The 13,653-nt window shown below is 35.5% G+C and overlaps 1 protein-coding gene across 10 annotated transcripts in view; it reads left to right on the top strand.

Moving 5' to 3' along the window:
- Positions 1-13,653, top strand: part of FBXW7 (F-box and WD repeat domain containing 7) — a 217,328-nt gene that overhangs the window by 179,248 nt on the left and 24,427 nt on the right. For 5 of the 10 annotated variants that reach the window (XM_021101502.1, XM_021101503.1, XM_021101500.1 and 2 more), the window contains 2 exons: positions 5,677-5,759; positions 9,032-9,173. In XM_021101502.1, the coding sequence (XP_020957161.1) occupies positions 5,677-5,759; positions 9,032-9,173 (225 nt within the window). Of the gene's footprint in view, positions 1-2,734; positions 3,260-5,676; positions 5,760-9,031; positions 9,174-13,653 lie in introns of those variants that run through there. The other 5 variants (XR_002346727.1, XM_021101507.1, XM_021101505.1 and 2 more) reach the window with 2 other exon arrangements.

The raw sequence follows: 13,653 nt of genomic DNA on the forward strand, positions 1-13,653 counted from the left end.
TATAAACACATTCTCCTACTAACATAAAATGGAAGTAAATTTTTAAATGTTGGCAAAGTAATGAGAAGAACCAATAGTATTCATAATATCATGAACTAATTATAATACAATAGGTGGACTTTTTAGTACTAAGTATAAATAGTACTAGGTACATATTTACGCTTTAGAAAAATGATGCCAAGATTGCTACTATTTGCTTCTGTGCTTCTATTCAAAACTATTAATTTGTTTTGGATCATTTTTCTACCATGTCTTAGAAAGATGTGAACCTTCAAATGGTATTGGGAGAAATCTCGATGTATAAAAATAATTACAATGAGGTATGATAAGCCCAATAATGGAAGAATGTATATGAAATGCAAATAATGAACTCTGAGAGTCAAGGAAAAGTACTCTAGTAACTACTCCTTCCTTGTTGGCACCATGTATAAAGCTATTTCTCACTGTTTACATGTAGATATGTTTCTGTTTCTGCGCCTAAGTACAACTTGCCCTTCTGAGAACTTAGTCATCCTGCCCTTGCTCAGAAAGGGCCATTTCTCTTAGCTCACAGGTTCATCGTTCTACTGTCATCATTCCCCAGAGGCTTACACTCTGGGGCGCTACATCGTCATACCTTTGTACTATTTTTTTATTTTTCAAACTACTATGTCTTGCATTCCTCATACACGTAGCTCAATGGAGTTGTGATGAGGTGAACATCGAGTCTGAATTAGCAGATAAAGCTATTATTCCAGGACTTCATTGTTAGTCACTCCCCTTGCTAATAGATTTTCACTAAGACTTATTATAGCTTGTCAGAATAAGGAATAATTTTTTACAGAATGGGAAATTTATTGCTTAGCTGATAGTCCATGAAGATTTATTTTATTGAAATGTATCTAATATAGTCAGATACTAATTCTAAAAATTTGGATAACAAACAAGTATTTTCTTAGGTATAATGGTTAATTAGCTAGCCTTTTCAGTGAACTTACTAGTTAATATCCTAGTATAAATCATAAAATACTTCTTTTCTTTTCTTTCTTTTTTTTTTTTTTAATGGCCATACCCACAGCATATAGACATTTCCAGGCCAGGGACTAAATCTGAGCCACAGCCGCAACCTAAACCACAGCTGCAGCAACATCAGATCCTTTAACCCACTGCACCAGGCCGGAAGTCAACCTGTGTCTCCACAGCAACCGGAGCTGCTGGGCGAAATCTGAGCTGCAGCTGCTGGCCTACACCACAGCCACAGCAACACTGGATTTGAGCCACATTTGCAACCTGCACCATAGCTTTTGACAACACTGGATCCTTAACCCACTGAGCAAGGCCAGGGATTGAACCTGCATCCTCACAGATGCTTCGTTGGGTTCTTAACCTGCTGAGCCACAATAGGAACTCCATGCTGTTGGATTCTTAACCCACTGTGGCACGGTGGGAACTCTAAATACTTTTTTTTTGGTAAACTTATTTAACATAGATTATGGACTGATCTCAGTTTTACATTATTTCTGACTGCCACAGGGATAAGATAGATAAAGATTCATACGCAAAGGCTTTTTCAATCATATTACTAAAAATATTAAATCTCTGAATAAAGTTTTAAACATCTATATTTAGCCAAGACTCCCAGAAATAAGAATGTGAGAATGATTTTATTTACTTTGTTCATATATAGACTATGATGGAAGAAATATAGTAGATCACAATTTTCATTACTAGTACTTCAGAGAATATTGAAAATCCTTCATTTTTATTGTTAATTTGAAATCCAGTTAGATTGGCTGGTTGACTGACTAGCTTTGCTTGACAAATTCTTTGCAGTTCAAATTAACCTTGTAAATAAGATATTAGGGAGAATTATTTAAATACTTGGGAAAATGAAGTCTTCATGAATACTTATAGACATTCTCACTTTAAGGATAAACTGATAAAAATCATTACCAAGTGGGAACCATGATAGAAGTGGTGTTGGGAGTACTGGAAAGTCTTTTCAATGTCATTCTAAGAAAAAGGTTGCTTCAGGCACACTTTGGTACCTTTATTATTATATAAAATAGCTTTTTAATGATAAGCAGTACACATTACGAAAATAATTTTGTAGATAGAAATCCTGTTTACTCAGGATTAAATTAACAGATAATTCTGAGGCTCTCCAGTGAACACAGTTTTTGCTCCCTTTGGAGAAATAGAACCTTTTAGCCTAACTTTGTATACTTAGTTTGCTCATCATAAAAAGATATTCTCATGACTAGTAAGAACTAATGGTGTATGATGATTATCTTGAAAACAGTTTTAAATGAATGGAATGGAAAGGCATAGGGAATATTTACATTAAGTCCTAACATAAGGAATACACAGGTTGAAATATAACTCATTACATAATTTCTGTAAATGCTCTACACCCCAAACTGCTTTACTTCATTGTACATTGCCCCAAAGCATATTTAATTTCTCCCTTTGGAATTGCCCATTGGGCACCATCTAAGCTACTTGAAAAATCGGATCAGCCTGTGCCAGGTCTGCAGTAGGGTCACGAGCAGTAAAAATAGACTGCTTTGCCTCTGTTGGGAGGACCCCATGAAAATATATTCCATTTTTCAAAATGTTCCTGAAAGGACTCATCTGTGGAAAGGATACTGGCCATTTAAAACTCTTCGAAAACGCAGCTTGTACCAAATGCAAAATCACCTCCAGAAAGTTTGAGAGGGAAGAGGGGGGCTGCGGTGTGGGGGCGGCCCCCTTGCTGCCCGCCTCCCCCTTGTGCTCAGCGCGCTGGGAGCTTGCGGGCGCCCTGGAGCGGATCGCCGCGTAATTGATGTGCAGTCTGCATTGCTGAGTCCTGGACTGCACCATTCTGTGTTCTAGGGAAGATGTAATCTGATCCCTGCGCTGCTGAGGGAGGAATCTGTTCAGTCCCGGCTCTGACAGGGCACGGTCTCCTCCAGTAATCTCCTCGGTTCTCCCTCGCTATTCCCTCGAGTTCTCCTCCGTCAAGCTGCATGTATGTATGTGCGTCCCGAGAAGCGGTCTGAGACTGAGCCGCCTGTGCCTCTACTGTGGAGTTTTGTTGCCGGTTCTGCTCCCTAATCTTCCTTTTCTGACGTGCCTGAGCATGTCCACATTAGAATCTGTGACATACCTACCTGAAAAAGGTTTATATTGTCAGCGACTGCCAAGCAGCCGGACACACGGGGGCACAGAATCGCTGAAGGGGAAAAATACAGAAAATATGGGTTTCTACGGCACACTAAAAATGATTTTTTACAAAGTAAGTAAGCTGTTTCCTTCCTGTGTTGTATGATTGTGTGTGTGTGTGTGTGTGTGCCTGCCTGGGAAAGAAAATCTGTATCATCAGAGATGGCTGCAGTATCCTCTAATTTTGGTGGGTGGCTGGCTGTCTGGTATTCTGTTTTATATTGTAAATGTAAGCAAATGATGGAAAGACAGCGTGAGCTGTAAAAAGCTTTACATTTAAAAGAAAATGAATATTTCAATCTGAGCATTTTTCTCTAAAAATACATTCAGACTTTAGAAATGTGGCTCCGTTAAATGCTGACCTGGAAATACTCTACCCTTAGCTTTTGGTGAACCTTTTGCCTTCAATTTTTCTATACCTTATATGTATGTTTTTCCTTTTTCTCTAGTTGATTCTTTGAAAGTGTAGAATCCCTAAAATATTGGGGGTTTATATTTTAGAGATGATATTTACTTTCTGCACCCCTTAAAAATTGCAGAATTAATTTTTGGTTCTAAAGTCAGTATTTTCAGTAAACAGTTTAATATTTTAAAGACTTAGGTAGTCATACAGAAAGTGCTTTATTTTATAAAATATTCTAAATTTTAAAATCCTTTCTCTGTGGTTCCTTTCATATGTATTTCGGGCATTTTTATTCATTGGAGGATTTCTAAGATGGAAATAAAGTTTGCTTTTCGTGGCAAATGGCATTTGCACCAATGTATTTACAAGATATCCAGAGAAGTTCTGAAAGCTTGGATCGCAAACTTAATTGCAATGAATATCAGAGTTTATCCTAATAATTTTGAAAATGAGAATCTGTGGAAGTTATTAAAAAAATAGATTTTTAAGGTACTGTGTACTGACTGACCTTCCTGATGGATGTATTTGTTTGTATGTGTACGTGCCTGTCTGTAATTTATATACATGCAAGCACGTGGCTACCTATGTATTAAAGTATTTATTTCTGCTTTTTATTAAAATTATTTGGAGAAAGAAAATAATGGATTTGGAGAGGATTCAGTTTAAAGCAATGTAATGAATACAGAAACTTCTCAAGGATTGAAATAAGACCAGTTCCATTTCTTTCATGAACTAAGGTATAAATTGTGGATGAGCTTATCATATACCCTTACCTCTTGCCTCTAACATTGTAAGATAACCCCAGTGTTTTAGAAGACTTTCTTCATGATGGTTAAAAACACAGTCTTTATTATCCATAGCGTGGTTCAAAAAGATTTTTAGAATCTAGTTGCTTCTCTTTAGTATGTACAGGGTAGCATGCGGTGTGATGTTCCCATGTGAGGCAGTAGGTAAGAAAATAAGGCTGCTGCAAAGCAGGGTTTTCACCTTATTAGAAAAATGAGGATAACTTCTATCACTCTGGGATTGTCCGCCCCCATCATTTTCAGTGATACAGTAATTAATTAGCATACACAAATCTGAGATGGGTTGCTGAAATAGAAAAAGTTGTCTTATTGGATCTTATTTTTAATTTGATAATATATGTCCAGTAAGATGACCTCAGTTAATCAATCGTGAACTATTAAAAATAAATATTTCAGTATTGATGATGAAAAAATATAATTCTGAATATGTTTAGTTTTATGTATCTGTAGAGCATATCGAAATACTTTAAGACTACAGATGTTGGGTATACCTTGCAAAGATGCATGACTCTTTCTTTTTAAATCTTTTAGTTTCCTTGTTGTTTTTCAAGTTAGAATATTTTGTCCTGAGTGAGTACCTGTCAGTAGAGCTATATTCTGTGTAAATAGCAAATGATGGCTTTTTTTCTGCCTTTTTTGTATCATCTCCAGATTTCCCTCTTATGATGGGTTACTTTTTGTACTGTCCCCATTGCCCATATTCATTGCTTTATGCCTTACCATAATGACTTTTCAAGAACATTTTATTTACATTGTTCTCTTTATCCTTTTATAATAACGTGTTTTAAGTTTCGTTACTGTCACTTCCATTCTGATTTTGAAATTTTGAATTTGTTTATTTTTTCTTAAAATATGTTTTTAAAGGAAAATGAAAATCACTAAGAAAGATGTGTTAAATATGGTTCTTTTCTGTGTGGGTTAATATTACATGTTCCCCTTTGTTGGTTCTTAATCTAGAAAATGTGAAAGGTATATTACTCTCAAGGAATGTATATGATGGATACCAATTTTTAAATAACCATACACTGTTCTTCTGGACAGTTACTGGGGTCGGGGGTTGGGGGATTCACCTTTCCAGTCTTGTAAGAGTAAAACAAAGTAGAACTAATAGAAGAAACTATGAAACATTTATTTTCTCTATGAATTAACTATGCCTAATTAACATTGCAGGCATATGAGAATTGAAGAATTTTTTCAATATTACTGATGCTAACGTTAAGATTTGATAGTTGGACAGGTGGCTTTTTTTTTTAAACATATCTCATTTGTTTTACCTTATAGATGAAAAGAAAGTTGGACCATGGTTCTGAGGTCCGCTCTTTTTCTTTGGGAAAGAAACCATGCAAAGTCTCAGAATATACAAGGTAATATTAAGTATAATGATTGATTCTCTCATGATTCTCATGTTTCTTCTTTTCAAAGAGCTGATGAGTCGAAAAGCCTTTCTTTCAGTTTATTCTGATAGAATTATAATGTCATTAGTACTGTTGACTGTTTAACACATTTTGAGATCACTGGAAATTGGGAAACATAACCATTTTAAATGAGAAGAATGACTACCACTGTGGCTTCCTATTTTGTCACTGATACAGTGCAATAAGACACAAACAGAAGTTCTCTTAGCAACAAAAATGTTAAAACACAGTTTTTAAGAAATTTTAAAAAGTAAATCCTAAAATATGAATATGAGCAAATATATCTTGTTACTATAGCAACAGCTCTTCTAGGGTAGATAGTTATATATGCAAAACTAAAGATACATTTATTAGCAATGAAATAGACCTCACAATTGCTAACTAAATCTCATTTCATGAGATTCCTATGTTAGAAACTCCCTTTTATTTGCTTGGTAAGTCTTATGTTTTTAACACATACATTTCTATGCCAGTAGAATAGTTTCCATAACAACTAGATACAATTGTAGTCTTGTTTCCCGTACCATTCCATCATTTTTGGATTTTGCATCAGTATAAAACTTTTCCCACTCTCACGCTAATTAGGCTAACTTAAGCACAATATCTATTACCCAGCCAATTAAAAATAGCTTTAGCTGTCATTTGGAATGTGGCATTTTAAAATTTAAATGACAAAAGCATCTTAAGGGATTTTGGGGGGGGTCTTTTTTGCATAATTTTCACTTCTCCAAATAACCATAAGAGTTTCTTATAGAAACCCTGTGAGCTTCATGATAGTGATATCCCTTTCTTTCTCTCTCAGTGTTTTGATTTAGAGTGATTTTTATTCTGTAGCTACAGTAAAATTAACGTTACTCAGACATGGGTTTTTGCGATTGAATGTTGCTAACAGATTGCACCTCTGTTTCCCAGGGAAATAGTTCCTACTTTTATTCAGTTGTGGAAAATATATCTTTCAGATGCTCTTTGTGAAATAGAGAAATCATAAAAATTAGGGTAGTTTTATATATAAAAATGCAGAGATGATATAGAAGAGAAAAATAAAGCTATCTCTTGGTTATTCAGGAAATGCTTTCTGTGTGATTTTCCCATGTTAGTGCCCCGCTCCCTCTTACCCTTTGCCTTTTTGATAATTTCACTGTTTTTTGGCACTTCCTACAGAGGATGTGCAATGATAGACAAGTGAAACTACTCACTTCATTTTTGCTTTTTTCTTCTAGTCTAGATTAACTATTTCTTGGATGAGCAAGTTGAGTTTAATGTTTAAAATGCGCCATATTTTTAATGTATAGATTTCAGTCAACCATGTAATTTTGGTCTGCTAACAATATAGCTAATACCAGGGCAGAAGTATTCAATGATTCACTTGTTTTTAGGTGCTTTATAAATAAATGCTGACTTTTTACTAAAGAATACATTTTAGGAGTTCCCGTGGTGGCGCACCAGGAAAAAATCCAACTAGGAACCATGAGGTTGCAGGTTCAACCCCTAGCCTCGCTCAGTGGGTTGAGGATCCGTCGTTGCCATGAGCTGTGGTGTAGGTCACAGACGCAGCTCGGATATGGCATTGCTGTGGCTGTGGCTGTGTCTGTGGCTGTAGCCGGCAGCTGTAGCTGTAGCTCCGATTTGACTCAGCCTGGGAACCTCCATATGCAGCAGGGTGCGGGCCTAAAAAGACAAAAGACAAACAAAAACCAAAAAAAACATTTTTGTAAAATTTGTCTTTAGTTGCTCACTTTTTATATTAAGAAAGCACCTGTGAAGGTGAGTTTTATTTTTAACCTTTTAACATGCAGTCTTACTAAAGCAAACCAAGGAGCATATTGGTCTCTATGTCTTTTGGAGATTTTGTCAGTCTATATTTGATGGTTTTTAATTTTGTTGAAAGATTTTCTTATAACAAGATGAAACTATGATTTTTTTCATTTTATTAGAAAATTTAAGTTATAATCACATCCTCTTTAATTTCAGAGAAGAAACTAGAACTTACCTTTAAAATTTGATAGAAAAAATAGATTTAATTGTTGAATGTTAGAGACCATCTTGGATGTATAATGTTAAAAGATTTAAATGTGGTAGATAGGGCGATTTTTCTGTATAACCTGGTGACTGAGATGCTGATTTTTTAGCAAAATACTGAGATATGATGGGTAGAAAAGAATTAGATTGTTTCATTAGTAATTTTTCAGAGCTTGACGGTCAACTATTAGGGTTCCACTTATAAGTTATTTGGATTTTAAACACTTTATTATCATAGTTCAGTAAACTGAAGATTATTTTATAAATGTAAATTTGTTAATGAATCTTTCTGTTCCTTTTTTCTACATGTCTCTAAAACAGAGATGTTCAGTATTTACCTTGAGTTTAAATAATTTAATTAGGCATTGAAATTAGAAAGCAAAGTTTAATATATTAATAACAAAGTTCTAACTTCATTTTCCGCAATTAGTCATTTTTTAGGAGAGTTGGACAGTTTTAGAGATAGCTCATCTCTTATTTTATTAGTGGCAGAATTAATTGAATTTCAGGTTTGTAGGGTTTTTTTAATTGTCTCAAAGTTTAAATGATTGGATAAAAGTATTTTGATGATCTCATTTTATTTAATTTCACATATAAGTTTTCACTACCTACCTGTTTGTGTAAATATATTTCTAATCAAGGCTTTTTCCTGTCAGATATTATGTAGACTAAGTTTTGTAATAATAATAGAAAACTGGAGAAATAGACAAATATTATAAATAATTTAGAAGGCATCTGGGGCAAACTTAAGCAATAATGTGTCTAGTGAAATACCTAAAACATTTGAACATACCACTTCTGCATATGAATTTTTAAAGCGTTAATAGATTTCGCACCCTAATTTAAATTTTTGTTTAATTATATCACTAAAGACCAGTCATAAGAGAAGTGGAACCTGGATCTTCTAAGGAAATATTTTAACATTATTTTTTTGTTACTAACAACTTGTGGTTTTGCCATAGAGATTCTGTCCTTTGATTGCATTTAGCTTTGCTGGGATTAAAACAGGTGGTTATGTAGGAGGGAGGAAACTTACTCTAAGAATAGCAGAACAAGTTTTATATCCTTGCTCTCTGGGAATAAGCAAATAAAAATAATAATTTGAGTGTGAAATCACCCCATATCATCCCCTTCTTATTAAATTAGAGACTGTTATTCTTAATAAACAGCTATCTTTACTTCCACGCTTTTGTTTTTTGCAGTACCACTGGACTCGTACCATGTTCAGCAACACCAACAACTTTTGGAGACCTGAGAGCAGCCAATGGCCAAGGGCAGCAGCGACGCCGAATCACATCTGTCCAACCACCTACGGGCCTCCAGGAATGGCTGAAGATGTTTCAGGTGACATGTCTAAACAGTACTTGAAATGCTTTACTTAATTGCTGCAAAAAATAAGGGCTTATTCTGCCGTGAGAAGGAATTATTACATGCTACTCCATGGATGAACCTCGAAAACATGCTAATAAGTAAAAGAAGCCGGACACAAACGGTCATGTGATGTATGATTATATGAAATATCCAGAACAGGCAAATCCATAGGGGCAGAAAGTAGATTAGTGATTTTTAGGTGTTGCTGGGAGGGGAGGTTGGAACTAACTGCCAATGGGTATGGGGTTTCTTTTGCAGATGATGGAAGTGTTCTGGATTGGATAGTGGTAGTGGTTGCCAAGCAAGATGAATGTGCTGGAAACTACTGAAGTATACATTTAAATGGTGAATTTTATATTACGTGAAGTGTGTCTCAATAAAAAGTGCTATTAAAAATCAGGGAATTCACTTTAATTTTTAAGTGTTAATCCGTAGGCTCCAAGGTTTATTTTGTGTAAGTGCATTTGCATTTTTAATTGCTTCCTCTATAATAGGACCTTTCCTCCTTTTCTCCTTTATGTTTGGGTTTCTGGTGTTGCTGAATGCACTTGTTTTCTAAACTCCATTGTTTGGAAGCTAAGCTTTTAGTAGTATTGTAGGAACTCTGCTAGGAAGTCACTGGTGGTGCCTTATCCATCACCATTAGCCTTGCAGCCTCCAAGAAATGATGGCAGCTTCTTTTCCTCAGTGCCATGTTTGTATGTGGATTTATTGTGCTCAAATTCTGATTCCTGTATTTTACTAGCATTTAATTTTTTTGAAAGTTTACCAGGAAGACTGGCTACAACCAAAGCTTGAATCTTACGAATTTTATAATTCACGATAGTGATATTAAACTGATTTGTCTCTTCTGGTGAGATAATGCATAGAGATCAAGTATTAGCAAAATAGTTGGCACAGATTAAACACTTGGTTAATTATTCCTTGTAAATTATAAATAATATAAGCCATGTAAAATGAAGGTATCTCTGATACTAGCCACTGTACTACTGTTTGAATGAACGAATATATATTTCCTTACCTCTGGCTGCTTGATTGATGGTATTTTACAAATGCATAGGGGAATAATAGTTGAAAGAGAAGATTCCTTATTGACTTTATTTGATATTTCAGATTTTAAGGTGTCCATTTATATAAATCCCAGTATTTTAAATACTTAGGCAACAACTGAATATATGTCCCTTTTTTTTTTTCCCTTCTATAGTAGGAAAACTCACTTGAAGCAATGTTTCTTTAAAATGGATTTTTAAAATTATTTTCTACCCTTCAGATGATTTCAAAAAAAGAGGGATAGCTGTTTTGTTTTTTATTTTCCAATTGGTAACTGAAAGGTTAGAGCAGTGGTTCTCGACAGTGGGCAGATTTTACCTTGGTCAAAACATTTTTAGTTGTTGCAGCTGAGGGCGTGGGGAGCAGGACACTGCTGGCATCCAAGAGGCAGAAGCAGTGTAAAAGCCAGCCTCCCCCAGCATAGAATTATCCAGCCCCAAATGTCAGTAATGCTGAGGCTAAGAATCTGTGGCTTAGAGGCGTGAAAGTTGTACTTGGCCGTTACTTATAATGTTATGAATCAGTATAGTTATGAAGATTTTTTTTTTTTGGTATTGTTTAGGAGCTATATTCCACCAATTAGAGGTGAAAATAGAACACAGACATTTACAAAGCCTTAAAGAACTGCTTTAGAGATTGTTATCATCTCTGATTAAGCCAAAATGATGGGAAGATGGGTGTGCGTTTTCACACACATGCATGTAGTGTGAGCAGCACAGCACTTGAGAGGATGCAGTGGCTGATTTCATGTAATTTTCATAGGAAAATACCAATATGATGGAAAATTATACTATTAGTAATAGTTTGATCATCATTGTAGAAAGCCTTCAAGATGTTTATATTATATGAAAAGCTTCATTTCTTCTCAGAAGGTAGTCTAGAGTTTTTTTCACTGTTTCAGAGTTTCAGAATATTCTTGGTTAGCCTTAGGGTTTGCTTTTTTTTTTTTTTATCAATCTTAAGGGAATTCTCTCAAATACTGATCTGTAGTAGGGGCATTTGTGCTTTATTTTTCAGTGAGGATGTTTTAGGGAGTCCTTTGTATAGCATTTGCTTATTGAACTGCCTCATGATTTTCTTAATGAAATGTCCTCATGTTACCACCTACTGTGTGTCATCATATCTGAGATGCCTTAGTTTATAAGATGCATTCCAATTTCAGTCATGTTAACTGTAATTAAAAAAAAAAAACAAAAACAAACTTCGGAGTTCTCTTCGTGGCTCGGTGGTTAACGAACCCAACTAGGATCCATGAGAATGCGAGTTCGATCCCTGGCCTTGCTCAGTGGGTTAAGGATCTGGGGTTGCTGTGAGCTGTGGTATAAGTCGAAGGCGGGGCTCCAATCCTGCGTTGCTGTGGCTGTGGTATAGGCTGGTGGCTATAGCTCCAACTCAACCCCCTAGCCTGGGCACCTCCATATGCCGTGAGTGCAACCCTAAAAATAGCAAAAAACAAACAGAAAACAACCCCAAAAAATTTGTTTCTTAGAAGAGATTCAGTAAACTAAAGAATATTAGGCTAGCCTTTTGTCCTGCAAAAAGGTCCCTTTGATCACTTTTTATATGAGAAATAGATGCAGTGAAGAAAATGTGTTCTTGGTTAATAGGAATAACATGTAGAATTATCTCTGCAGGCATAGTACTGTGTATGGTTTTCATATAAATACTCTGTAGCAAAGAAATTTACTAGTAACAGAAGGTCAACTAGACAGGTAGATCAAGACCTTAATCCTTTGAGTACTGGGTCTGTCTCACCACACCCAGGGCCTCACTGTGGTGCACTGCTCTTTATTTTCAGGGCTGATGCCAAGTGACTGGAAATGAATCACTTGCCTAAAGGCTTACAGTGCTTTAATGCTTAACCGATAGAGATAATTTCATAGTAAAGTGAGGGAGTCATGAGTTGACCTATGTGGCATAGTTGAGGGATAATTAAACTGGCATGATTTCTACAGATGTGCTGTGGGGGCATTTAATGATGACTTTTCTGTTGCATAACAAGCAAAATGGGAGAGCTCATCCCCTTACTGTTCTACTATTGCTCCTAAGACGGTGATACAGCAGTGTTTTGGTCCAGCTCCATCTATTCTGACAAAGTACTCTATATTCAATTTATAAATTGACTGAGAACAAATGATACACCATTTTAGATAAAAGCAAAATTGAAACAGAATGCCGCTCTAAAATAGAGGTGCAAATTAGAAACAAAACTAAAAACCAGAAATTTTGTATTTGAATTTTCACTTGCCATCGATTTTGCTTTTTTTGGTAGGCAGATTGATGCTTCAGATTATTAATTTGGGGGGAGAGGATTGGTAATTTTTTGGTTTTGTTTATGTGGTTTGAGTGTTAATACATGGTTTTTCGCTCCAAATAAGAGACTGGGTGAAGACACCAATTACATTAACATCCTCAGATGTTGAAATTGATATTCAGAGATATCCTGATATAATGAGAGGCACTTTGACTTAAAAAGTTCGTAGTACAAATTCTAGCTTTGCCTCTTAATAACTGGGTAATTTCACTGATATTATGTAACTCCTCTTGCTTTTATCCTCATCCTCCATGAAATAGACATAACACTAAAAAGTTGTCAAACAGGAGAAAACATGTAAATGTGCTTGAAGCTATCCCTGGAAACTCAATAAATATCAGTTTCCTCTCTTGGTCAAGAAATACCCTTTGTGAACCTCAGTTGTCTCAGGACTAAAAAGAGGCTATTAAATTACTAGCTTCGTGCGAATGTCATCACATTAACATTATTACTTTTTTGCTTTTTAGGGCCAAACCTGTGACATATGGAGGTTCCCAGGCTAGGGGTTGAATCAGAGCTACAGCTGCCAGCCTACGCCGCAGCCACAGCAACTCTTGATCCAAGACGCGTCTGCGACCCACACCACAGCTCACAGCAACATCGGATCCTTAACTCACTGAGCGAGGCCAGGGATTGAACCCATATCCTCATGGATACTAGTTAGATTCTTTTCCGCTACACTACAACAGGAAGTCCCCATTATTACATTATTTTAAAGCATATTTGTGTTGTACTAAAACCATGAATGTACTTTGAAAATACCTATTGTACTCATAATATTTTTTAAAGATAAAGTAGAAAATACTGCTGTGTTTTGAAATTAAAAGTAGAGTAAAAACTACTCTTTTGAAGCACTTAAGTTTTATGGTAACTCTTAGAAATTGTTTCCTAGCTTATTACTTGAATCCCTTTTATTTGCTAATCAATGAAATATTAAAACAGCATAGTTTTGAAAGAAAATGAATTCAGTATCACTTTGCCATTGTATTTGAAACAGTATGAGGAAGGTTGAGGCAGTCATGTATTTAGTCAGAAGATTAAGGGAAGAAGTTTCTAACATTTTGTTTCTAACATTCTACTTTTTAAAAT

Source organism: Sus scrofa, chromosome 8, assembly GCF_000003025.6.
Source record: "Sus scrofa isolate TJ Tabasco breed Duroc chromosome 8, Sscrofa11.1, whole genome shotgun sequence".
NCBI classification, from domain to species: Eukaryota; Metazoa; Chordata; class Mammalia; order Artiodactyla; family Suidae; genus Sus; species Sus scrofa.